The sequence below is a fragment of the Polypterus senegalus genome, chromosome 4, assembly GCF_016835505.1.
Source record: "Polypterus senegalus isolate Bchr_013 chromosome 4, ASM1683550v1, whole genome shotgun sequence".
Lineage (NCBI taxonomy): Eukaryota > Metazoa > Chordata > Cladistia > Polypteriformes > Polypteridae > Polypterus > Polypterus senegalus.
Window position 1 is genome coordinate 85,873,576 of NC_053157.1, and position 26,589 is coordinate 85,900,164.

General features: G+C 36.6%; 1 protein-coding gene across 5 annotated transcripts in view; it reads left to right on the top strand.

Moving 5' to 3' along the window:
• The first annotated feature begins 3,956 nt into the window (after positions 1 to 3,956).
• fat1a (FAT atypical cadherin 1a) overlaps positions 3,957 to 26,589 on the top strand; it is a 194,763-nt gene continuing 172,130 nt past the window's right edge. For 3 of the 5 annotated variants that reach the window (XM_039750961.1, XM_039750958.1, XM_039750960.1), the window contains exons 1-2: positions 6,429 to 6,571; positions 14,957 to 18,247. In XM_039750961.1, the coding sequence (XP_039606895.1) occupies positions 14,983 to 18,247 (3,265 nt within the window). In that variant the 5' untranslated portion in view covers positions 6,429 to 6,571; positions 14,957 to 14,982. Of the gene's footprint in view, positions 4,496 to 6,413; positions 6,572 to 14,956; positions 18,248 to 26,589 lie in introns of those variants that run through there. The other 2 variants (XM_039750959.1, XR_005633345.1) reach the window with 2 other exon arrangements.

Sequence of the window (26,589 nt, forward strand, 5' to 3'; positions counted from 1 at the left end):
ACTGAAACAGGTTCTGAGAAAATCATTATAAATTGTGGCATTAGATGTTTCAGCATGCAGTAATGTTATATTCCATGCTATATTTTCCTTTACTGCTTCCCTTCAGCTGTAAATCTTTCAGAAAATATTATGCACAGATATTTGCAAATTACTACCTGATTTACTTTCCAAACCTTCTTATTTACATACAGGGTCATGGCAAACATGATTCTATCCAAGCAGCACTGGATTCAAGGCAGAAATCAACCCTTGATGGTACACTAGTCCATTATAGGGCACAACATTTAAAGCCCAATGCCTCCAATTGACCTTGATTACAAATACTTGTAATGTATTAGGAAAAGACCAGGAAAAAAAAACCAAAAGCTACAGACACAAGTAAGAATATGAAAAGTCAACATGGACAATACTTAAGACCAAAATCAAACCTATAAGTCAACTTTGCTGATTTTTCAGCAAAACTTGTAAAATGTATTTTTCAATTATTTTTTGTTCTGTCAGATTTACAGGATACCTTTACCAATTTTCATTTGCATGCAGGATTTCATTCTCATGCTAGCTGTGCTACCCATCTAAGATGGGCTGAAATCAAAACAACCAATGTAGACCTCAGAGTTAACATTTGCAGTGCACCATGCAATGCAAATGTCTCTGTTTTGGTATGGGATTAGTAAATGCAGTGTTAATGATTTTGATGTACCATCTACTAGAATGACTTATTAACTGGAGTAACACAAAGACAGACACACAAACATTTATCCTTTTATCAAGGTGGATTAGCCACACTAGCTGTTGAAGAAACGTAAAAACGTTTTCTAAATATTTGCTATCTCTTGACCTATGTGTATTTTCAGCTACCTTTGTCAGTATGTGTGTGTGTGTGTCTGTGAACTTCTACTAACCAGCTCTCCATCCCTTAAGCATGTTCCCAGACAGCCTGGTTCTCAGACTCCATCATTATTTTCAAGGTGGCTTTCTTGCATCCAGTCCACTTTATTACATCTCATCTGTGGAAGAGACTTTCCACATACCTCCTGTGCCATTTCTCTTCCTTGTATTCACACTTCTTTTTTCCTATCCTAAGCCAAACTGACCAATCACACCAAAGTAAAACCGACCAATCAAATTGTTTAGACAGACTGGATGCACATACTTTATTATTATTATTATTATTATTATTATTATTATTATTATTATTATTATTATTATTATTATTATGCAGTAGATTGTAGCTGCATGTCTTTAAAGTTCATAAAATCATATGACTACTGAGATGCCAAAGTTTCAAGCATTGAGTATGATATGCAACACAAGAAATTCCACAAGCCAGTTATCTGAATTTTAAAATGATTTAGTGAAATTCAGGTAAGAACAGTTCGCAAAAAAGGAACAGAGAAATTTCACAACAAACACAAAAAAAGGAAAAAAAGTTTTCTTTCTGTGATTAATATTTTCAGGGTTCTATAACTTTTTAAGTTTATTTTATTTACTACATTACTATATGACTAAGTATTTTAATATTAATGTATATGGTACTATAGATGATCAGAAAGCTGTATGTCCTTATACCTTGACATTTTCATTTCATTAATGAACTTTGCTTTGTATTATACTTTTTAATTGATACACAAAACTAAATACAGTACAAAGGAGGGTATGCTTACAGTGTGTAACTGAACAAAACTGAACAAAGTCCAACATCTGTGTGAGTACTTCGCATGATTAGTTCTGAGATTTGGCTAAGGTTAGACCATCGATAATCTTAATCATTTTAATTATCAATGCAAAGGCATAAACTGTACCCTAATTACACAAAAACATATAGGGTATAAATTTAACAATAGAATTAAATGACTAAGAATAACTCCTACATATAATATTAAAAATGTGATGTGAAATACTGTATCACATCCACCATGTATTTACTTAAATATGATCTTTCCTAAAATGAAACATTTTAGGTTTGAATATATAAGAACAAAATAGACCTGAATCCCCTAAATTTTTAAGAGCTGCACTCCTGATTTTAAATGCAAATAATTTCTGTTGACTTTTTTTCTCTAAATATTTCCACAAGTTAATAAATAAAATACTGTTTTGAAAAAGAATGCAGAAAAAATAAATTTATTCAACCATCTCAATCTATTTTCAGATTCACAGCAAGGCATACAGTAGCTTCTTCTGGCAGCATTGCAGGAAAAGTTGGAATCAGCTGTGGATGAGGTACTGGTTCATCACAAGGATCACATTACAGGATCAATTTGGTTTGTCAATGAAATTACAGTAACACATCAGCTTTGGCAAATGTGATGAAAACCAGCACACTTGGAGAAAAAATAATTTGTACATGAAAAGAATCTGCAAAATCCACATAGATTATGACTGATCTCCTTGAGTGCAATGGTGCCAGGCTAGGCTTAAGCTTTTACTGAACCTTTACTCGACCAAGTCTGTTCTGAAAAACAAACAGATAAATGGAAAGATGGTGAATTATTTGATTTTATATCCACCATATATGGAACCTCTCCTTGCAGCACTAGGTGCCAGACAGGATACACTGGACAGAGTGCCAGATTATGAAGGCACATTCATGCATATGCCCATAGTAGGGGGATTTGGAGAAGCTAAACAATGTAACAGTGCAAAACATTTAATCTGAAGAATAAATATGACCATAATTGATAATGCCTTGTAGAAATCTACATCTGTATTCAAAAATGTTTTGAATTAGTTTGAAAGGTGAAGTTTCTATCGGAATTAAAACCAACTAATTGGTAAAGCTGGGAGATATCATGAAGAAATGTAATATTAAAATACAAGGGTCAAACAACATTATAGCATTCTGATAATAACTTTTTGCGGAATAGTTCCATATACTGAGAACAGAAAATGAACTGTATAAACATTCACAAATTTTGAAAATGACAAGTACATTAATATTTTTCTGATTAAATGTTTTTAATATAATGTAATCGTCTTAAACCAATTTATGGTTGCACAAATGACCCCAACTGCACTGGGCACAAAGCATGAAATGCCTCTGAACTGCACATCAGAAAATCACTAATCCAGTCTGGAATCAAAAATCAGCCTATTTCACATGTATTTGGAAAGTGTGGAATTGGAACACATAGTAAGCCTCCACAGACTTGGTGACAATGGTTATATGCCTGAGACAGCAACCAGGAGCAACATTTGAATGCAGGACTTATGAGCAACAGAGATAACTACTCTGCCATCTGCAAATTATTTTTACTTTGTCTTTCTTTTTTTTACTCTACTTTCAGCTAATTTGTAGAACTGAAAGTGTTGAAATTTCTTTCTTTCTTTCACCAAACAGAAAACAGAACTGTGTGTACTTAGGAGATATCTGTGTTCTACACATTTAAACTGTTATTAATAACATTTAAAAGTTCAATGCCTTACGGTATATAGTCAGTAAATTCAGTTATTTTTCCTTTGAACCTAGAATAAAATGAAAACGAAACCATACTGAGCAATAAATAAATCGCCCATAGACAAAAATTCAGATCCTTTACTGTTGATGAACGAATTAACTGCATATATTTGTTATATGGCTGCCAAGTGTTATTTAAGATCACGGTGATAAGCGCCAAATCAACACTTTGAGAAGTTGGCTCTCGGAACTATTTTAACCAACAATTTAATTTGAAGAATTAAATCAGATACAATCATACCCACGTATGCGTTTGACACTTATTGTTTTTAATAGTGGGTGGAGGTGTCTGGTCCTAAAAAAACTGAGATCCCCCTGGCAATTGGGCGACCACAATATCATTACGGAACTCTAAAGGGTATTTTAAAGGCGGTAGTAATTGCATACATGTGTTCAGAGACGTGTGAATAATAATAATCTTCTGAGCGCTATCACTCGCCACTCTGACGCCGCCTTATTCAACATTACCTTGCTCTAGTAGTCTAAACCATATGCATTGCACTTTTCCCTGTTCGACAAAGACGGCACTTCTGTAAACTGAAATCTTTGAATAGAGGATATAAGTCTGCCTTCAGTCGGCACTGCTTCAAATATTACACTACTCCCTGCATTTGTTATTTTGCGTGCCTATTTGTTTGGTGGTCAGATTCTCCTGCAACGGCGTATTCATCTCGGGGAAAGAATCCACAGGAAAAAGGGAAAGCACCAAGCAGAAGTCCATCTAGTGAGGATTAATGACATCAGAGCCGAGGGAGCGCTGGTATCCCACAGAGAAACTCAACCGCTTTTCCTTCGCAGAGTTGGCGAAGCTCTCTGCCAAGCGACCCAACTCCGCCGTTCCCAGGTCGTTATATACAACGTGTCTTTCGCTACCCGCTCAGGCACTGGAAGTGTGGCTTTACTGGAATTTCTTTCCCTTGGCTCGATTTTTACGATTAGACTGCATTAATGGAAAGAATGTCTGACCGCATAATTCGTCAACAGCTATCATCGTTTATATCTGAAGTGGACTAACTTGAAATAAACCAAGCTGGACTGGTGAGTATTGAAAAAATAAAACCACTCATCCATTTATATATAACGTTTCTTTTTATTTTGGATAATCAGAAAAGGCTGCATTTTATAACTAGAAAATATTTACCTGCCATTAGTTTTGTTGTCATTCATTCTGTACTTAGACGGCAAATATAATATATCATGAAAATAAGACGTGCATGAAAAAATCTGATATTTTATAAACGTATAATTTCACAAGTTATTCCGAATTGGTGCCTCGATTTAGTTAGGAAAAAAAGACTTCACGAAGTATTGTTATAGAGCGCCATCTGTGCTTTCAGAAGTGGTATGTGTTCATAAAATGTGGGATTTAGTAGCTTACGTCCGTTCTCGAGGAACTTTGAGCCACAGTTACTGTGTCCTAATGATAGTAATAGCAGTAGAAGCAGCAGCAGAGGTAGTAGTAGTAGTAGTAGTAGTAGTAGTAGTAATAATAATAATAATAATATATTCAGAAGTGAACAGTGGCATCTGTTATACACAATCTAATACAAGAGTCAAAATCACATTTCACTCGTTTCAGTAATTGAATCCACGGGCAGAACTACAGTAATTCGACGTCACTGAGTCCGTATTGTAGTTTATTATATTTTTATTGTTCATTTTTTAGTAACCAATAATTGTTTTTATGGCTAGATGTTAAATCAAGAACTTGAAAAAGACTTAGTAAATTCGACTTTTCTAATTTCGCTATATGTTGTTTCCACATAACAGTGGGTTTTATTCCAATAGCTGTTTATTTTGAAATTAATGTATTTATTTCTAGCTTAATGCATTATGTCTGAATGTCTTCTTATTAAACATGACATTCGAAAGAGTTGAGAAATGCAGGTTGGACGCCTAGGAAAACAATAAATTACGCATTCGTTTTGTTTGCATGACAATGTATGCGCTTATATCTTTTCTAAAAGAATGACAGAGGACGATTTTGTCAATGGCCGCTTGATCTACCTTAACTGGGGAGCGCCTCTTGAGCTCTGCAATAGATGTATTTGCAGAGGTACCAATACGTATAACGTGAGATTTCCTAATGTGCGGTTAATTGGTTTCAGATCACCAGTAATGCAAAGACTATACGATAATTTCAAATGAATAACACACGAGTATAAAGGAGCACTTCTCGGAAAATACTTTACAGTGTTTAAATCGCCAAGTATGTGCCATCTGTGGAATAGGTACGCGAGATGCTGGTTGGAAGAATCTTGGCAAAAAACTTTTTTTTTTTTTTTGCCCTGAAAGAGAAAAGGACGGTTGTGTGGAAACCTGATTACAAATATGAAAACATTTGTATCTACATATAAAGTAATTTTCAAGTCCTTATACAGTATACACACATATCTATCTATCTATCTATCTATCTATCTATCTATCTATCTATCTGTCTATCTATCTATCTATCTATCTAATCTATATATATATATATATATATATATATATATATATATATATATATATATATATATATATATACAAGCAACCCTAATTTGGATTATTGTGGTTTGTGAATCTGCATGTATAAGTATGTATACATATATAAAGAGAGCGGAATACAGAATATGTAGTTGAAAAGCACCTCCACAAGGCATATTTACTGTATGTTGAAATACTATAGTTTTAGTATTTTCCTTTCAACAAACTCAATCTGACTGGCTTCGTTAAGGTTTATAGTATTATTTCACGGGCAGTTGGGAATGTTACTTTATTTTTCTCCTGTCACAATTGAAAAAATAAATGAATAAATCAAGTTGCTTAACTTCACAAGGCATTCCGTATGGCTGTAGAGGCGTTGAAACAAATCAGCCTTTACTCTTTCAAGTGGCGCCGCTTGAGACCTACATGCCAGTAGTAAGTAGATCCGGACTGTAACAGGACGCGGACGGATCCGGCAGTCGCTCGGAAGGGAACAAGGGGAAGAGAGAAAGAAAGAAAGAGTATGAGAGTGGGGAACTGGGAGAGGAGGTGGAGGTAAAAAGAAAGGGGACCATGGTGGCCATGCGGGATTTTCAGCCTTTTAAACGATCCGATCAAGTGCTAAAAGGAATATACTAATCCCAAAAGGTGTGTACTTGGACATTATAACCTTTTCCTGAATATCTGATTTTTGTTCGTAACTTGGAAGTCTTCAAAAAGTTTGGCTGTCGCGAAGGGGTTGGAAAAAAAGGGAGTCACTGCGATGTGTGCCTGTCAGGGCATGCTCCCGTACTTTGTTAAGGTTCTGTATTATGCTTTGAAAATGCAATATACATCATTATTTGGGGGAAGATTTTTTTATCATTAACCATTTACATCAGCGGTGAATCGTTCTATATTGTTTTATCACATAGCTGCCTGACGTTTTTGCATGAAATCCCTGTTGCTCGTGGCAGGACGTGAACGGAATTGTAACGATGATCTAGTTGTTGATATTCAAGTAAAAATAAATAGTTACATTGATTAGAGAAGAGTTTTGAGAAGTGCGCTCTCTCGAATTTATATAGGGGCGATTTGGACCAAAACGGATTAAAAGTTGAACACAGCGAAATCCAAGGCAACAGACGCAATTTTTTATGATTATGCCGGTTGTGTTTTTTGTTGTACAGATGTCTGTAGTTGGGACACTGTTTAAAACGTGACCTTGCTTTGAGTAAAAGTTTTAAAAGGTGCTTTGTGGTATATTGCACTTTTTAAATTTTAGTTAACATTTGTTTATGAAGCATTCTACGCGATGTTCGGAACTTTACTATTCTTTCATTATGCTTCGAAGCACTATTGTGTTCGCGTTATACTTTGCGTCGATTATACCCGTGTGCTGTTCAGACTCGCGGCTCGGCTCCTGCGGAAGGAAGAGAAAATGTGAATCTGTGCCCTGAAGGAACGAATGTTTTAATAATAATCACACTTTGTGAAAGCCGCTTCAGGAGGAGAGTGGAAACTGTTCAACAGTATTTTTGTCTGGTTCGTTTTCTTTGCCGTTGTAATGCTTTGTCACGGGCAAATGCGTTGCATTTTATCTCAAGTTTTTCGTTCCCACGGTAGCTGGATATGACTGCAACGGTGTTAAACCTTAAAAAAAAACCACCAGTGTACATATATTCTGCCTCGATTTACTCCCGATTGCTCGCGAGTGAGGTCAGCCTGTTGAAACGTGACACTTTGTGGTCAGGATTTGTTCAAATAGGTTTCAAATGGCGCAGCTCTGCACCACCAAAATCCGTATTATCATCAAGCGCTTTGAAGCAGAGCAGCCGCTTCGAAGAAAGACGAGTTTAATGAACAGGCGGCAACCAAATGGCTTGATGCTTCATTTTTGCCGGGGCCGCTCTGTCTCTTCGAGCTGCCTCCCCTCTAATTGTACACCTAAAGTTATTAACCGAAATGACTTCAGGAAATTGTAAATCCTGTTTTTATCCGCCTAGTTCTTGAAGTTTATATTCGACCCATCTGTTAACAAGGGTACATTGAATTAAAAAATGCATTAGTGTAAAAAATAATTACGTTGTGTTGTATTCTGTTAGGTTAGTTATAGTGTGTAATGTTAATGACAGTTTTCACAACATGCTGTATATGATATTGAGGTAAAAGTAGAGGGCAGTTTTGGTAAAATTGTAGATTTTCAAAAAACAACAATAAAGGTTTAGCAATACTTTGCTGTGTATAGTTTTAAGAATTGAAGACTAAACCAAGGTTTTTGACTGTCAGAAAATAACTCAAAATAAAAAAAACTTAATAAACTTCCATCCTCCAATGTTATGACCAGTGTAAAACTTGTAAAAGTATACATTAAACCATACATGTTCAAAATATGCAAAGTAAGCAAGGCATACAAAATAGCTAATATTCCCCAAGTAAACCAACTCAGAAAAAAGCCTGAAAATAATTCACTTGTAGAAAATGAACCAGGATGTGAATTTGCTGATTCAAATTCAAAATGACTGAGTTTGCCATTTGAGATCACCCATACTGGGATAAGGGCTTAGAAAAGTATTGTCTTTGTCAATTTGAAATTGGCCATGTGTGGTGGCGTATGTGACTTAATGAACTTTGACCTGTTATTCCATATTAATAAATATATAGCTGGTCTGGTTTTGCAGCGACTAGTGCTGCTTTGTCAGTTCTTAGAGTTTGCTTTCTGATCTTAACCCAGTAAGTCTGTTTGGAGTTTGCACAACTTCCTTGTAAGATTTACTTTGTATTTTACTCATACACATGTTGCTCATGACACTCCTGTGACAGCAGAACTAGAATTAAACTGATTCAAAAATGTATGTGTGGATATGGTAAAAGGGCAGTGAAGTATACTATAGATACATATTCTGCATCTGCATCACATATAATATATGCTTCCTAGGCAAACCCGAAAATCTATTATATTGCAGTTTTTCTAGGTATTTCTACAACCAGCCACGCTAACTGGAAGAGACTGATACTTATTAAATAACCTAGTTTTATTATATGTAAAGATTAATATAAACACAGCAGCCATGTTATTTGGTCCACCAATTTCATGCTGGGTAGAAACCCATTTTCCTTCCAGAACAGATTGAATTCTTCAAGGCATAAATTCAACAAAGTGCTGAAAATATTCCTAAGAGATTATGGTCTGTGCTTGTTCAATAGCTTCACACATTTGTGCTTTGAGCCTCTCGTTACCTCTCATCCCAAAGATGTTCAGTTAAACTGAGGCATGGTGTCTGTGCAAACTGTCAGAGTAAACTAAAGTCACTGTTATGTTAGCTTTGCATGATGTGTGCTTTATGGCATGTTGCATTATACTGTTTGAAGTATCCATTTGAGAAAGGTTAGATTGTGGCCATAAATGGATGCATATAGTTACCAGCAATGCTAAAGCACTTTATGACATTTAAGTGATGCTTAGTATAAAAAGGAGAGTAATATGTGCCAAGAAAGCATTCTTTACAATAGACTGTACAGTCTAAACACAAGGAAAGAAGGGCCCATGGAATTTTGCTGCTTATGTCAAATGTTAACCAAATATCTGCATATCACTGCATAAACTGAGATTCTTCAGACCATGGAACATTTTTCTGGCTTTTTCATTTTGCAGTTGACTTGCTCACTGTAAGCTTGTGTTACTGTTCTTAGCTGATTGGAGTGGAACTTAGTGGTTGGATGGTCTGCCACAGTAGCCCATTCTTGCCCAGCTTAGACATGTTGGGTGTTCAGAGATGCTCTTTTGCACACCCATATTTGTAAAGAGCATTTACATGAGTATTTGTGTCTTTTTTGATTGAATGAGTCTGGCCCTTCTCGTTTAACATCTTTCATTAATAAGGTGTTTTCACCCACAGGATATTTGATTGAAGTTTTTTTTATCTTTATAATTTAGAGATGTCATGTGTGAAAAATCTCAGCATGACAGTGGTTTGTGCATGTATGTCTGTATAAAGTACAGTGTATATATAAGTATGTGTATATATTGAACTGTGTAGTGTGTACATATATACTGTATACACACACACACAAATAATATATATATATTGTGGTAGGCAGCTGGGACACCCCTTCTACACATGTTCCGGGGGAGCAATCATGGATTGCTCAATACCTCCCTCGGGACGCTTGGTGGCAGCCTCCCTGGCTGAGGATAGTGCCTCAGTTTCCTGGAGGGCTCCATGGGAGATGGAGTTCTCCACAGCCCTTTTGCGATCTGGGGTGTCCGCCAGGGGGTGCTGCATGGGTCCCTGAGCCGGCCTGGACAACTCTACAGCCCCCCCTCGGAAGTTCAATCAGAAGCTGGTGATCAAGCACCTGGAGCACTTCCAGGTGGGCTATAAAAAGGGCCAGCAACCACCACTCAGGGCCAGAATCGTGAGGAAGAGGATGAGGTTGCCAGGGAGGAATGGTGGTGCCAAACGGGAGTGTTGTAACTCAACTTTAAGTGCTTTTGGGACTGTGTATTGCCTGTGGGGTTCACGTGCCCCACAGGTGAAGAAAATAAAAGTCTTGTGTCATTTTACACGTGCTTCTAGAGTGAGTCTGTGGCGGGTCGGGCGCTATACTGCGTCTATTATTACTATATATATATATATATCTATATATATAAAATTCTTTTCGCGTTTGAAATGGAAATTACGTATGACCGCAGAACATATTATTATACAGGATCTAATCACTTCGTTTGTGGACGCCATTTTTATGTCATCTTTATGAATTGTTATTATTTGTGTAAAAGTTATTTTACTGATATTGAAAAGAAGTTAACACAAACACGCCGATCTATCCCATAGAAGTTCGCCCCGCGTCGCCCTCTCCCAGCCCTCCTCTCTGGACTCTAGCGCTCAGCCGTCCATCGCCAGGCACGTTCTGACAGAGAGGTTTTATTTATTCGTCAGCGTGACTGTCGCAGAAACTGCCACATAACTTTTTTTTAATTGGCAGTGCTTGATAGTAGAAGAGATGAGGAAAACAGCTTTGTGTCTTTCTACTTTTTAACTGTGCGGAACTGTAAACAATGTGAAGACTACACCGCCTTCAGCGGCAAGGGGTCGTGAGAACAAAGTGTACGCTCGGAGGCGTGGAATGTCGGGCTGCCCCGCCAGGTCGAGAGCTTTGCAGTTTCGGACTGCGTCCTCTCTTCTCGCACTATTTGTGACACTTCGAGTACCCCGTCGGCTCCTGGGAGAATGGAAATCTTTGCGAATGAATGTGATTGGCGCCATCAAAGCAAAAGCCTCCTTGTAAATTGCGCTGAACGACTAACTTACTGTCCCTTAAGGTGAGTTCAGGTCACTAAAATCCCGCAGCATTCAAGGTTGCTTTTGTGATGAATTCTTTTAAGAAGATGGAGGGTTTACATCTAAGAAGTTGTACCGACTTCTTCATGTTAAGTTTTGGACTTGGGAATTGTTTGGACCTTCTGCCCGTTAAGAACGGAAGGGCAGCGTCCACATTTCTCAGAATAATTTTTCTCTTAAATCACAGGCATGTAGTGCAAGGTTATCAGGCAGAAATTTGCAGGGTCGCATAGAAAATGTAATTTCTATACCACAGCGGTCATGTAGCGCCTATCACAAGGGATCTGCTATGGAGAGATGATCCAAATACATTTAAGCTGCTGTTTGTGCTATTTACCTGTTGTGTTATAGCATCTTTAAAATGTACTTTACCTGAAAGTACTCCAGTACTGCTCAATGTATCTTTACTTCTTACTTGTTAATGTTTTACTGTTTATTAATTTATATACTAAATTTTACTTTTTTCCCTTGCACTCAGTGAGTGAAGCCACTGGGTGATCATCTAGTATTATATATAAACATCTACACTAGTAAGTGGGTGTGTCTGTCTGTCCGGCCCGGAAGTGCAAGGAGGCCCGGAAGTGCGAGGCTACAGCATGAAGCTGAAAGAAAGCGACTCCATTGCCAAAGTGAAACCGCTAACAAAACAGAAACTCTCTTAGCCGCTGCTAGATGGGGGGTGGGGGGGAGGGGGGTGGCGAGCACATCTGCAAAACGAAATATCTGAGCTAACAGTCATAGAGGGCGAGCACATATGCGAATTGAAACCGCCGACTCTGTATTTCAGATTCTTTACTGACGATTTCAATGGTTTGTGGGAGCCCAGGCTCTTTATAACACGGGATTGCACAGCTAGTATGTACTGTATGTATATCTATTCTTGTTTAAGTTCACAGGAAGCAACAGACTACTGTATTTAATCTTTTTTTTAAATGAATATTTAAGTATGCAATCATACTGACAATATAAATAAACATTTCAGTTTGAAACAAAACTTGGGAGGCAAAAAGTGCTGTTTTTGTTTCCAGAGACAAGTATTGATTGAGGGGTGGATTAATGTAACTGTAAATCACAGCAGCCTAGTTTAAGGTATTTGTATTTTGATCCCAGCCCCCACAGAAAAGCGAAACTTATTTTTCTTTGACAGATTTCTGGCTGACACTATTTATCTCACAGGTTTAACTAGTGTTGTGACTAAATGTGCTTGCAACCTTTTAAAACTTTGGAATCAGCATGTCTGATTGTGTGTTATTGAAGTTTTAAATATGGAAGTGATGATGTAATGTCCAACATATAGAGCTGAGCTGATAGTCTATCACTGAAAGGATGTAAACATTTAGTTGTGAATTACAAAGACCAACGCAAAATGTGTTTTAAATATGAAAGATTGACAGTTATTTATGTTTTTATTATTTCTAGTTACAATGTGACATTTAAACTAAGGTTTATAACAGACACATAAGCTTGGGCTTTAAAATCTAATACATAATATCAAAAGTTATTTTAACTTGTTAAACTTTTTGTTTCAGGCAAATTGTTTGCTTATTGATTCTAGCAAACTAAGATAAGATTGGTGTATCCGGGTTATGCCATGCACTTTGTCCTGTTCTGTTTTTTCTATATATTTTAACATATAGTGTATTTTTTCTATGCTTATTTATAATATTTTACTTGTATAAACCAAACAAAAGATTTTACAGAATATAACCCACAGCTAGTGAATGTCTCACTAATGGAGTCAAGGGAGCTAATAAAAGAAACTGAGAAAACAAAGAAGGTGTAAGTTGCTTTTTCCGAGAGAGGCTAGAGATATAAATTGTAGGTATACACGTAAAATAAGAGCAAAGCGGTTTCATCCTGTTTCTGTGAACAACATTAGTTAAAAGTTATTTCTACAGTGAAAAGTTAAAAAGTTGTTTAAAGAGTGTTTTATTGAACCTTAATTGGGTGTGTTTTATTTATTAATATTAATTCTAAAGCAGTGGTGGCTTTAAATCATGTGTAACATATATTGCTGTCAGAGTTTTAATATACAAATTCTTGGTTTATTTATGACATTGAATTTTTGTACTGTCAGAATTGTGAAGGAAGAAAGACATTTAGGGTAATCTATACAGAATCATCTGAAGGGAGTTGTTATAACTCTTTAAGCAGCACAGTAGAGAGAAGTTACAACAAGTAATGTGAATACCATTGTTCATGTAATATTGCACATCTACAGTCATTTTAACATTAACATTAGTTAGGAAAGATGAAAAGAATGTAGTTTTTCTTTACTTATCTTATTTAAACATAATCACCTTACATTTGCATTGATACATCAGAATTTTTTTCTTCATTTGGATATTTGGCTAATATAATTTTATCTGGACTACAGTTCACAATTACATTGTCTTTTCTTCCTCAATTATCCTTCTTTTGTGTCTTTTCAGTCATAGCATCTTGTTTCATTCTTCTTTAGTTTATTTTTCTCATAACGTCATGCTCTTGTTTAACTTACTTTTCTGATCCCATTAGTCTCAAAAATGCAAATTCATATAATTTTTTAAACATGGTTAATCCAATGTTTTAAATTGTGGCAGCGTCAGCGGCAAGGCAGGAACAAAATTTAAATGGGGAGGCAATTCATTAAAGGGATGATTTAAGAAGTTGCTTGGTTGAAACATTATTATATAATATGTTTGTATTTTCCAAACCTTTGTGTTATTTTATGAAACTGGAGCTCCAACAGTAGAATTCTTCAACCAAAGGATTTAAAAATTGTTCTGTGATTCTATTCTCTTATGAATATTGCACCTAAATAGCATCAATAAACCACAAGAGGCCATTGAAGTTCAATCAAAGTTAAGTAAAATATTGTAATTTCATGTTTGACACACTCAATCTCTTACTTTCTCTTAAATGCATTAGTGTTAACAGTTTCTCTGATGTTAATACATGCATTTTTGTTTCTTTGCCGAGTTTATTTGAAGTGTATTCTCATCTGAAGCAGTTTAGCCTTTCATGCCATGACTCCACTTTGATATTTTTTATTAACAGATTTTTATTTGGAGAGACTACTTCCTTTGCCATCATCATTTTAAGTGTTTGTTACTTAACAGTCTCTTGCCATCTGTGATCACTTACAGAGAATAGTTGGACTTTGCCATATGTTTCACTTTAAGACCTTCCCATATGATATTCACTTTGTTTGCCTAGTCCTTGAAATATTAATGACCTTTGCTGCCTTTATGTTTATCCTTTTCTCAGTAATTCTTGACCCTTTTTTAATTTCTTTGTTCATTTTTTCCGTGTATAATCTGCAGGTATACACCTATTATTTCCATTTGTTGAATTATTTCAGATTGTCTACATAATATTTTCTTTTGTCATTAGTTCCTCTTCAGGCTCTCCATTACTTTAGCATTTAGTGGTTTATATATTTGATATGTAAAACTAAAACTTGATATGTTTTCATTCCACATGCATTTTTTTACAAACATATTCACATGCCAATTAATTTTGTATGTCCAAGGAATAGGCTGAGACAAGTCGTGTAACTGAAAATGTGAGGCAGTTATTCAATTTGGAAAAGAATATTTAATGTACAGGATGTTTAAAACCCTTAATGCTCTTTAGGTTTAACCTGTTTGTTTTAAACACAGTGGCCGGAGAGTCAACTCCTTTTCAGCAAAACTAATGAGGTTTTTCCTGTTTTATCTCGTTTTAGGTTTGGTGAAGTTACACTGTGCCATCATGGAAAAACACTTGGCTACAATTCTGTCAGTGTTGCTTCTGCACTTACTGAACAGCTGTATAGGGAACCAAAGGATAGAGCAAAATTTGTCCATGCAGTTTACCCATCATATTTATAATGCCACAATCTATGAAAACTCTGCAGCTAAGACATTCTTAGAAAGCCCAGTAAAAATTGGTGTTTACCTTACTATTCCCACATGGGATATACGATACAAAATTGTTTCTGGGGATAATGAAAACCTGTTCAAAGCTGAAGAATACATTTTGGGAAATTTCTGTTTCTTGAGAATACGGACCAAAGGTGGAAGTGCAGCAATCTTAAACAGGGAAGTAAAAGACCACTACCTTTTAACTATCAAGGCTGTTGAAAAGAATACCAATGCTGAGTCGCGCACAAATGTTAGAGTGCAAGTACTTGATACAAATGACCTGCGACCCCTCTTTTCACCAACATCTTATAGTGTTTCACTGCCTGAAAATACACCTTTGAGAACAAGTATTGCCCGGGTTACTGCTACTGATGCGGACATTGGCACTAATGGAGAGTTTTACTATAGCTTTAAAGATCGTACAGACTTATTTGCCATTCATCCCTCTAGTGGAGTGATAACATTGACCGGGAAGCTTGATTACGCTGAAGAAAAAAATTATGAGATGGAGATCCTAGCCATTGACCGTGGAATGAAACTCTATGGTAGCAGCGGCATTAACAGCATGGCCAAACTGTCTGTCTATGTAGAGCAGGCAAATGAGCATGTACCTGTAATAACTGCAGTCACTTTGGTCCCTTCAGATAATGATAAAGATCCCACATATGCAGTAGTTACAGTGGAAGATAATGATCAAGGGCCAAATGGGGAAATAGCCTCTTTAAGCATTGTGGCAGGTGATCCCCTTCAGCAGTTTAAAACAATAAGATCAAGCCCAGGAAGCAAGGAATACAAAATAAAAGGAATTGGTGAAATTGATTGGAGTAGTCAACCTTTTGGATTTAATCTTACCTTGCAAGCAAAGGATAAAGGGAATCCCCCACAGTTTTCCTCAGTAAAGGTTATTCAAGTCATGTCCCCTCATTTTAAATTAGGACCACCAAGATTTGAGAAACCAGTTTACAGGGCAAACCTAAGTGAATTTGCCCCTCTTCATACTCCAGTTTTAATGGTTAAAGCAGTACCTAGGTACCCCCAAATAAAATACATTTTCAGACATAATTCTGACAAAAACAGATTTTCTATTAATCCTAATACTGGTCTGATCACAGCTAATGGACCAATACAGGCAGAGCATGCAAACCAGATAGAGCTTGAAGTTATAACCAGTGACAAAAAGGCCACAACCAAAGTTCTTATTGATATTTTAGACATGAATAATAATGCTCCTGAGTTTCAGCAGACATCTTATAAGGCCACTGTGGATGAGAATGTGCCAAAAGGGACAAGTGTGTTAAGTGTAAGTGCAAATGACCTTGATGAGGGAGAGAATGGTTATGTGACATATAGCATTGCCAATCTAGCTTCACAACCTTTTGTTATTGATTATTTTACTGGTATCATTAATACGTCAGAAGATCTGGATTATGAACTCATGCCAAGGATTTACAATTTGAGAATCCGTGCTTCTGACTGGGGCTCACCATACAGACGTGAAACTGAAGTTACAGTTACTATTACACTGAATAACTTAAATGACAACAAACCACTGTTTGAGAAGGTAGATTGTGAAGTGACAGTCCCAAGGGAACTTGTTGTTGGAGAACAAATTACTACAGTATCTGCTATTGATGCTGATGAACTGCAGCTGGTCCGTTATGAAATTCAGTCTGGCAATGAGCTAGAACTTTTTGAACTCAATCCTAGTTCTGGTGTTCTTTCCCTCAGGCAGACCCTAATGGACGGAGATGCTTTAAAGGTTTCATTTCATACTTTACAAATTACAGCAAATGATGGAGGAAACATCTCACCTCCAATGGTGATAAACATCACTGTAGTAACAAGTAGAAAACCAATTCAGTTACAGTGCAAGGACACTGGAGTGGCAAAAATGCTGGCTGAAAAGTTGCTTCAAGCAACAAGACTTCATAATCACCCAGAACCTGAAGATCATTTCCTAGATATTCATTCAGTGAATCGCTATACCCCACAGTTTGATGGCTCCTTTCCTTCTATTATTGAAGTTAAAGAAGACCTTCCAGTTGGAGCCAGGGTCATACACATAAGAGGGACTGATTCAGACAGTGGCTTTAATGGAAAGTTGATTTATGTCATTTCAGGCGGCGATACAGATAGCTGTTTTATGTTGGAGATGGAGACTGGATGGTTAATGATATACTCTCCATTGGACAGAGAAGCAACTAACCACTACACACTAAATGTCACAGTGTACGATCTAGGAATACCTCAGAAATCTGCCTGGCGCCTCCTGGATGTGAATATTTTGGACACAAATGATAACAAGCCTCAATTTCTGCAGGATAGCTATTTGGTTGAAATAAGTGAAAATAAGGATGTGGGAAGTGAAATTATTCAAGTTGAAGCAACAGATAAGGATCTTGGCCTTAATGGCGAGGTCCGGTATTCTCTTTTTGCATATACTGATGTATTTTCCATTGACAGTGAAACAGGACTTGTAAAGGTTATAAGCCCCCTGGACAGAGAAACTCATCCAGTTTACCATTTGAAAATAGTTGCAAAGGATCAAGCGCAAGAAGGGCCACAGTTGCTTTCAAGTGTAATTTTGAAAGTGATTTTGGAAGATGTTAATGACAATTCCCCTAAATTTATTCCTCCCAATTACCATGTCAAAGTGAGGGAAGATCTGCCTGTTGGCACAGTCATCATGTGGCTAGATGCTCATGATCCAGATATAGGACAGTCGGGCCAAGTGAGATACAGTCTTGTAGATAATGGTGATGGAAGTTTTGATGTAGATAAACTGAGCGGTGCCATACGTATTGTGCAAAATCTGGATTTTGAGAAGCGGCAACTGTACAACTTGACAGCTCGAGCAAAGGACAAAGGAAAACCAGTTTCGTTGTCTTCTACCTGCTACATTGTGATTGAGGTGGTTGATGTAAATGAGAATTTGCATCCCCCGTATTTTTCTTCCTTTGTCGATAAAGGAGTTGTGAAAGAAGACGCACCAATAGGCACTTCAGTTCTGAAAATTACGGCTTTCGATGAGGACACTGGCAGAGATGGAGAAATCCGTTACTCTATCAGAGATGGAACAGGCCTTGGTGTCTTCCAAATTGATGAGGAAAGCGGTATGTTTGTTTTTTGTTACTTTTTAGCTTTTTGTGTTGTGTTGAACAAAAGTTATTTTAATGTAATCATAATCTCTTCAAACATGCTACCTTAATTTTGTTGTGAACTATACAAATATGAGTTGGAGTACATCATACTTTATGACTCTAGATGTTGGATCACTTTGCTGAGATGATGTTAAATTACATGACTACGAATCACACAGTATGATAGTTTACATGACTCCTTCATGGCATTTAAAGGCAGTTTCATATTTCATAGCATAGAGAATAAACAGGATTATCTACAGCAAAGTAGTAGAAACTACTGTCACTGTATGTATTTGACTTTGTCATGGCTTATGGAATAGTGTTATGACCAGGTTGCTGGGAATATCATAATACATGACGAGCAGCATGGAGACATGTTGCAGCTGTCCACATGTTGCAAAGATTATGTAAATCAAAGCTTTGACTGAGTTGCATAGTGTGAGGGGGGCGTAAGGTTTAATTTAGTTAATCTTGTTTATCATTCCACATTTCATACATTTTGAGTTTAGTACAGGGTAACAGGGTAACCATAATGATGGTTACTCATTCCAAACACATAAATGTTCATTTAAATGTAGAAAATGTTCTCTCATTTTCTAGTTGTCTGTGAAACTAAATAATTATTACCATGGAGACTATGCACAGAGGAACAATTGCATGACTGACCGTTTTATCAGTAGCAAAGTCAAAACATTTTTTCTTGGTTTTTATGTTTGTTGTGTGTGTTGAGGAAGATGGTGGTTGTTGTTGTTTGTTATATTACTTGAGATTCTGTAAAAACACAAAATTTCCTGTGGGGATAAAGGTTGGTTGAACAAAAACAAAATGGGGAAACCTCAAATGTGACTTTTATTTAATAAACTTTTATGTAATACCAAGAGATATTTGAATGCAGATTTTTCTGTAAAGTGATTTTTCATTTTTACATTTATAGTTTGTAACACAGGATGTTTTATAAACATTTTCAGCTCATCTATCCTATTCAAGAGCTAATTTATTCACACATTGCTGTAATTTTTTGTTAATTTTAATGATGCAGAAAAATCAGTAACTTGTTGCATCAGCATCAGAAATCAAACCTGGAGGACTGCCAGATCATTATAGGGCACACCTACACTCATTAAGTTGAAGACGATTTACAAACAAGAATTGAACTAACACTTGTGAAAATTTTACTAACGGTGGTTTACCAGACAACCAAGTTCATGTTAGACTCCATTGTATTTGTTGAAAGAAACCGGTATGCAGAGGCATGCTAAATGATAATGTTGTTACACGTGTTTAGTTTTGTATAATGTGATGGCAAGCAAATTGTCAGATTAATTAAAAATGTGAACTTCTTATGAAGAAAACCGTATTTGTGTTCTATACTGGTTGCTTAACCTATATGTTGTAACTCTTCAAGTAATGGCAAAACTGACATGACCAGGATCAGTAAGAAATGTCAACCATACTCACTTGCAGTTCAGAGTTTCTCATTAATCAAATACCGTAGATCCCGGAATACAGTCCGACCCGATATATTAGCCAAACCCCTTCTCTACCTACTAAATTACATGTATTTGCCGATTATCAGTATTTAAGCCGACCCCCTTCTCCAAGCAAAATTTTCTAAATTTCCTTAAGTGTCTCTTCGGGTATATTTATAATTTTTATCGGCGAGAATTTGAGACTGCCGGCATTTTTGATATATAATATAATGTGCATAATTTACCAAAACACCAATAATTTCTCTAATGTACTAACCAAAAAGTCATAAAAAGTGCCTAGCCTACTTGGATTAAGCTAGGGGCATGGCGGCACACATGGTCGCAGCGTCTCAGGGCTCTCCTTTTCAGTGCACTTTTTGTTGTTTTTGTACTTTTTTTTTGTCCTTGTTTGTGCACGATCGGTTCGGCAAACATCCGCTACACCATTCAGAACCTTATAGACATCGATGTCCAGAGCCAGAGATCTGTTTCGAGTGTTTTTCATCACACGCACAACATCCCAGACAACATAGCGAAACCAGCGGGCTCTCCGTGGATTGTTGTCGGGTCTAGGAGACGACACAGACGGAGGAGGGAAAGGAAGCGAAAGCGGGGCCGCAGATCTGGCGTTATGCTAAAGCTAAAAAACAACCATACAAGCCCTATACAGAACTTTTTTCTGCACTGAAGGAGCTGCTTTTAATCTCATTGTAGATGCGTATAGTGACAATAAAAGGCATTCTATTCTAGAAACAATTTCATACTGTACTCACCATTTAATTTGACATCTTTGGGCTGCAGGAAGGGAGGAGATATTTCCATACAATGTCCATCTTCGTTTCGATTGCGATCGCTTACTTTTACCTTCTCTTCCTTCCTTAGCAATTATGTGTCTTGCTTGCATGGTCTTAATGAATTATATATATATAGGTAAATCACTGCAATGACGGAAATTACATCCACAAACACATGTATCTGGGCTCCGACTGACGCTACTAACGCTCTCGGTTGTTTGTTTACAATCGCAAGCGGATACACGTGACCGTATCCGTTTCGTAACGCAAGATGTTGATCGTAAATCAAAACAAAAAATTTCATTTTAAACTTCCCGATAATTTATTATAAATTTTATTAATAAAATCAACAATTAAAACCCTTTTTTGAATAAATTCTTTATTTAATTTAAAGTACCGGCATGCAAAGTTACTTCTTCACCTGAAAGATGGCTCTGTGGTTTCGTCATTATTTACTTCCGTATTCATCAGCAAAACCGGCATTGCGCTGGAAATCTTGAATCTGAAACGATACTCGTTGTATAAACCGACCCACAAACTCCAAGCCAAAAATCTAGGACGAAATTCTCGGCTTATATAATGGGATCTACGGTACTCCTATCTTTTCCATGTGGAGAATATGTAAAACTAGCTGTGTTACCTGTCTTCGCACATGTCATATACAGTCCTTGGAGTTTCTGGTGTGAAAGAGATCGCAGCAGAACTTTGTATCAAAGCAGTGTTTGGTAATGTTATCAAGGTGATTTAAACTGGATTCATTCAAAGCTAAAAACTGCAAAGAAATCTTGACTCTCCATTCACATCAAAGCCTGAAATTAGTACTGCCTCAGTGTACCGTGGAACATGAAATAGAACAGTGGTTTGTTGGATAGTAGCAAAGTGTGTATAAAGTCAACCCTATGAAATGGCCATGGATATATTAGGCAAATTTTGACTGAGAAATAACTCGGGCTGTAATTGATGTCATTTTAGATGATTGTTTTGAATTAGTGTTAACTTACGAATTTAGCAGGTTAACAAGATGTCACTTGACACGTGTCTTGTGTTTTCATCCTCGAGCAGGCTGTAGCCCTTTGTCTAGTTTATAGATCTGTGTCTGTTAACCAGCAAATTATAAATAAAACTGTAATCTAAAGGCAAATTGTAGATAGGCTCAAATTAAAGAAGTAGTATTTCAAACTTTGTTTGGCAAGAAAAGTATAGAGTAATTTAATGACAGGAACTACTGTGGGCAAGTGCTAATTGTGTTTAAAACTGACCCGGAGTTCAATAAATCTAAATGGATATTTGGTTGAAGTGGAGCAGAGTTTTGAATTGTAGAAAATGGAATTAGATTCTGTATAATAATATGTTTTCAGCAGTGAGAATGGATATTTCAAGTTCAGCAAGCTTAGACATGACAAAGCCTTTCCTGAAAGCAGTGTACTGTGTTTGAATGGATTAATAGCTTAATTGCTTGCCAGAAGATCATTTTTAAGTAAGCATTTTGCTACAGTATGGTTTTTGGAAAGAAGAAAATGTTCTGTTTTATTGGCTCTTTTCTTTGTAGTTTAAAAGTTTTATTTTCAGGGTTTAAGTTTACTTTAAGTTTGTAAAGATGGTGGCTTTCTGTTTGGTATGTGTATGTCATTGTATGTAGTAACAGAAAAATTCAGCTGCAGATATGGTTGAAATAACAAGGGTGGACTGAAGTATCTGCTTGCATTTGGTGAAAGAAATTCGCAAAATAGTTCACTTAGCATGTTTTGATGATATTTATTCATTTATATTTGGCTGAAGTTTAAGAGCCATGTATTTTCCTTTAAAAGGATTAGCAAAGGAAAAGCATAAAACTGCAGTAATCACTTAGAGCCAACATGCTGATCTTCGACCAAAGTGGCAGTATTTCCTCTGTTATTTGGAAACATATTAATTGTAAGACCTTCTTTCTAATCTTAAGGTGTAAACAACCTTTCAATGCCCTTTCTAATTCTCTGTCCATTTTACTTTTTCCAGTGCATTGGCTAAGATCAGCAACAGTGTAACACTGTTTTTTTTCAAATTTCTGATTTTTGACTTTCATTCCTTTTAAAGATTACGATTTTATTTTTTGAAAACTGGAACCTTTTTATTTCCAGAATTGTAATTTGGGATTTGTAAACAAGCAGATTAATTGCTCTAAAAATGGTAGGAAAATTGTTTAAATAATATATGATACAACACAATTACTAGAAGAACTATAAACTGAGATTAGAAAAACATCATAATATTGGCTAGAATGATAATGACAGCTTTTTATGGTACATATGGGAAACAGAAACTCCCAAACATGTTAAAACCAGGGCTGATCAATATTGAAGATGTGCACTGGTACAAAAATTAACTTTCTTGGTTTGCTGTGTAGAAACAACCTGTATTGCATGAATAATGTTTTGCTCAGTCAATTTTTCATAGTTGAAATAGAAAGATAAATCACAACAATGTCCTTTCTTCTACCCCTTGCAGGTCTTTGCAAAGTAAGATGCTCTTAATTTGATTTTAATATTTTTCAGTGGCTTTTTGAAAGGACCACATAATGATCCATCATTTTTTTTTACCAAGTAGGCAAGTATAGCTCCCTGCTGTTGACGGGCAGTAACCCAAGTGCAGTGATACAGCTGACCCGCCTGAAGCTTTAATAAAGCTGAAGCACTGTACAATTCCTCATTTTTGTGTAGTGTTTTTTTTTTTATTGTTGCAAAGATTAACAATTTTAAAATTCTTATAATAAATTTATTACAAAAGGGAATCATAATTTTTATTTCACTTTTATACAAATGCACAATTTTAAACTGTTTCTCATAAAGACTTAATTTTTCATAAAATCCAGTTTCGGGTTGGGGTTCTCTTGCATGCTATTTGTTTACATGCTCTTTGTCTCATTATTCACTCTGAACAGCTGCCAGGACTGTGACAGGCATTCACAGCCAGGCTGTGTTTGATCATCTCATTTCTCATTGTTTACTGTGAAAGTGCAAGGGACTGGGTGGGTGACATGTTCTGTTAATGGCTGTGGCCAATATGCTTCTCACAGTACTGGTTTGTTAGCTGTTGAAACTAAGTAGCTTTTATATTTTGAGTTTGAATCTTGGCACATTCTCTTTGTGAGACTCGGCTCATTTTAACTGGTGATTCTAAACTGGTGTGAATGAGTTTGCCCTATGCTGAATTACCATGTTGCTCATGGTGGTTCCTGCTTTGCTCCTAATGTTGCTGTGATAAACTTTAGCTTCATATGACTCTGAAAGTGAATTAAACAGGTTTAGATTGTATAGATACTCTGGACACATTGGTTTGCCTCTTGCATCCCAAATACTAGCAGGTTAGTTTGATTGGTGACTGTAAATTGGCTCGTTGTAAGTAAGTGTGAGTACACGTATGTAAATGTGTTTTCCCTTTTCGAATTTGTCTGTCAGTGTTCCTTGATTAACTTTCCCCACAATGCTGTATTAGAAAAAAGAATAAAGGATGTTGGGGAAAAATGGTTCCTCTTTCATAAATTCATACACATATTTGACTTTCTTTTATTCTATGACCAATTTTACTTTTTCTAATATAGTACAGTTTGTCAGAAGAACCACCAGCTGCTTTGACTGGTGCTCTAGAGCAGTGTTTCCTAACCAGAGTGCTCTTGCATTTGACCCCCACCCTGGTGTATCTGTGCGCTCAATGACCATAATATACATTTATTATATACAGTGTTTTATCATGGTGCATGTTATAGGAAAGGGGGACCCCCTTCCTTCTTTGTTTGTGCTTGTTACACCTAGGCCTCCCCCACTTTATATTAGTTTATCATCACACTAAAAAACAAGGGGAACACCCCCTACCCCCCTTTGGATTGTGTATAGTACAATATGTTTTAATTGTAACAGGTGGGCATTGCCCGTTGTCATCCTTGACCAAAAACAGATAAAACTGGGTCCCGAGGCAAAAACGATTGAAAACAACTGTTCTAGAGACATTTTCATTGTTGTACAGTAGGTTTTGCAAAATTTCCTGTCAAAAGGTATTTTGATCTGGGCAGACTTTTCAAAAAGGCAACCTATAAAACTGGTTGACTTTCTTTGAAAGTTTAAAATGACTAATCTGTATTTTTCTGCATGAACAAATTTTCTTTTCAATGAAATGTTAGGTAAAACTGTTTCTGTGCTTCAACATAACATACTGTATTTTATGTAGTTTCATATTTTTTTCCTATATTTGAAAAATTTTACAGTTATCACATTTTAGTAACGATGCAGTTATTTTTTAGATGTTTCCTTTTATTGACGTTTGTCCCTGCCCTGAGGTGTAGCTGGGACCCTTAGTTCCATTTTGGAAGAGGAAAATAGTTTAAAAAATAAAGGTGGAAGGCTGGGAGTGGCAAGTGGCCTTTGTTTGGAAATGACGTCAGGGAGTATCCAACACTATGATATTCGGCAGGCCATAGAACTGTGGTTCTCAGTAGTAGACCTGCCTGGGATTTTGGAAGAGGTTTTTTGCCACTTATGTAGTTATTGCTTCAGTAAACCCAGATTAGACACTGTATGATGAGTATTGTTGTGTAGTACAATTTACATAGTAGTACATTTCCTCTTTTAGGACATATACAGTAATCCCTTGCTATATCGCGCTTCGACTTTCGCGGCTTCACTCTATCGCGGATTTTATATGTAAGCATATCTAAATATATAACGTGGATTTTTCGCTGCTTCGCGGGTTTCTGTGGACAATGGGTCTTTTTAATTCCTGTACATGCTTCCTCAGTTGGTTTGCCCAATTGATTTCATACAAAGGACGCTATTGGCGGATGGCTGAAAAGCTACCCAATCAGAGCACGCAGTTAAGTTCCTGTGTGCTGATTGGCTCAGTGACAGAGCGCTGAATTCGATTCCGCTGCGTTAACCAGGAAGTCTTGTCTGGCTCATTCAGCATCAATGTTTTTCGCTGCGTAAAGAGTTAACTTTTGTGCTCTTTTGTGTTTATCTTTGTGCATAGTCAAGCCCTTTGTTATGTCTCCAAACGATCTGCTCCTGATACTGCTTCAGGGGCTGTGTCCAAGCGCCAATGGAAGATGCTAACGATTGCCAAAAAGGTAAAAGTTTTGAATATGTTCAAGGAAGGGAACAACTACACTGCTGCAGAACTCCATTACGGCATCAATGAGTCCACGATTCTTTTTATTTAAAAAGGATGAAAAGCTGTCCTTTAACCAGGGCGCAAAATGAGTTGTAAGTGGATATAATAAGGCGGTAGTCCAGATGGAATCTGCTTTATGGATTTGGATTGAAGACTGCCGAAAGAACAACAATGGCGGTGCTGCACAGTCACCTGAAGAGGCTTCTTTAGAAGAGCTGTAATGCTTTCCTTTGTTGTGCAGTAAAACTAAACTCATTGTTATCGGACAAGTTGTTGTGTCATTGTTGGTTAGAAACTGTAATTAATTTTCTACTTACAGTACTTAGTACAACATGTACGTATGTTTAGTGTCACTGTACACACATTTTACTGTATATAATTTTTCTTGCATTGTACGTATTTTTTGCTGGTGACCTGTCTATTGTAATGGCTGTAACATATGTGATATCGGAGACCCTCGATATCTTTAAAATAATATTTAGGTTTTACTGTATATAAACAGTGTGTTTACATGAATAATTTCAACGAAATTTTACCTAATATCTAAGAGAATACAAAGGGTTTATGCTGTATAACTATGCGGTAATTGTTTATAAGAGTCTGGGAGAGGTTATAAGGGCTATATAAAAATAACCATATGAACATATGGTTTTTACTTCGCGGATTTTCACCTTTCGCGGGGGGTTCTGGAACGCAACCCCCGCGATCGAGGAGGGATTACTGTACTAGGAAACCTCCTGATAGATGAAGTTCACTAAAGTGATTTATATGTAGTTCTAAGCACCTCACAGTGAAGATTCATGATGCACCACTATTCTAGCTATAAATATGATTGTTTGAGATTACCAGAGACTTGCTTCCAGAGTGTCAACTGCAGCACCCAGAAAAAATCTGTTTGGAAGGAATGGGA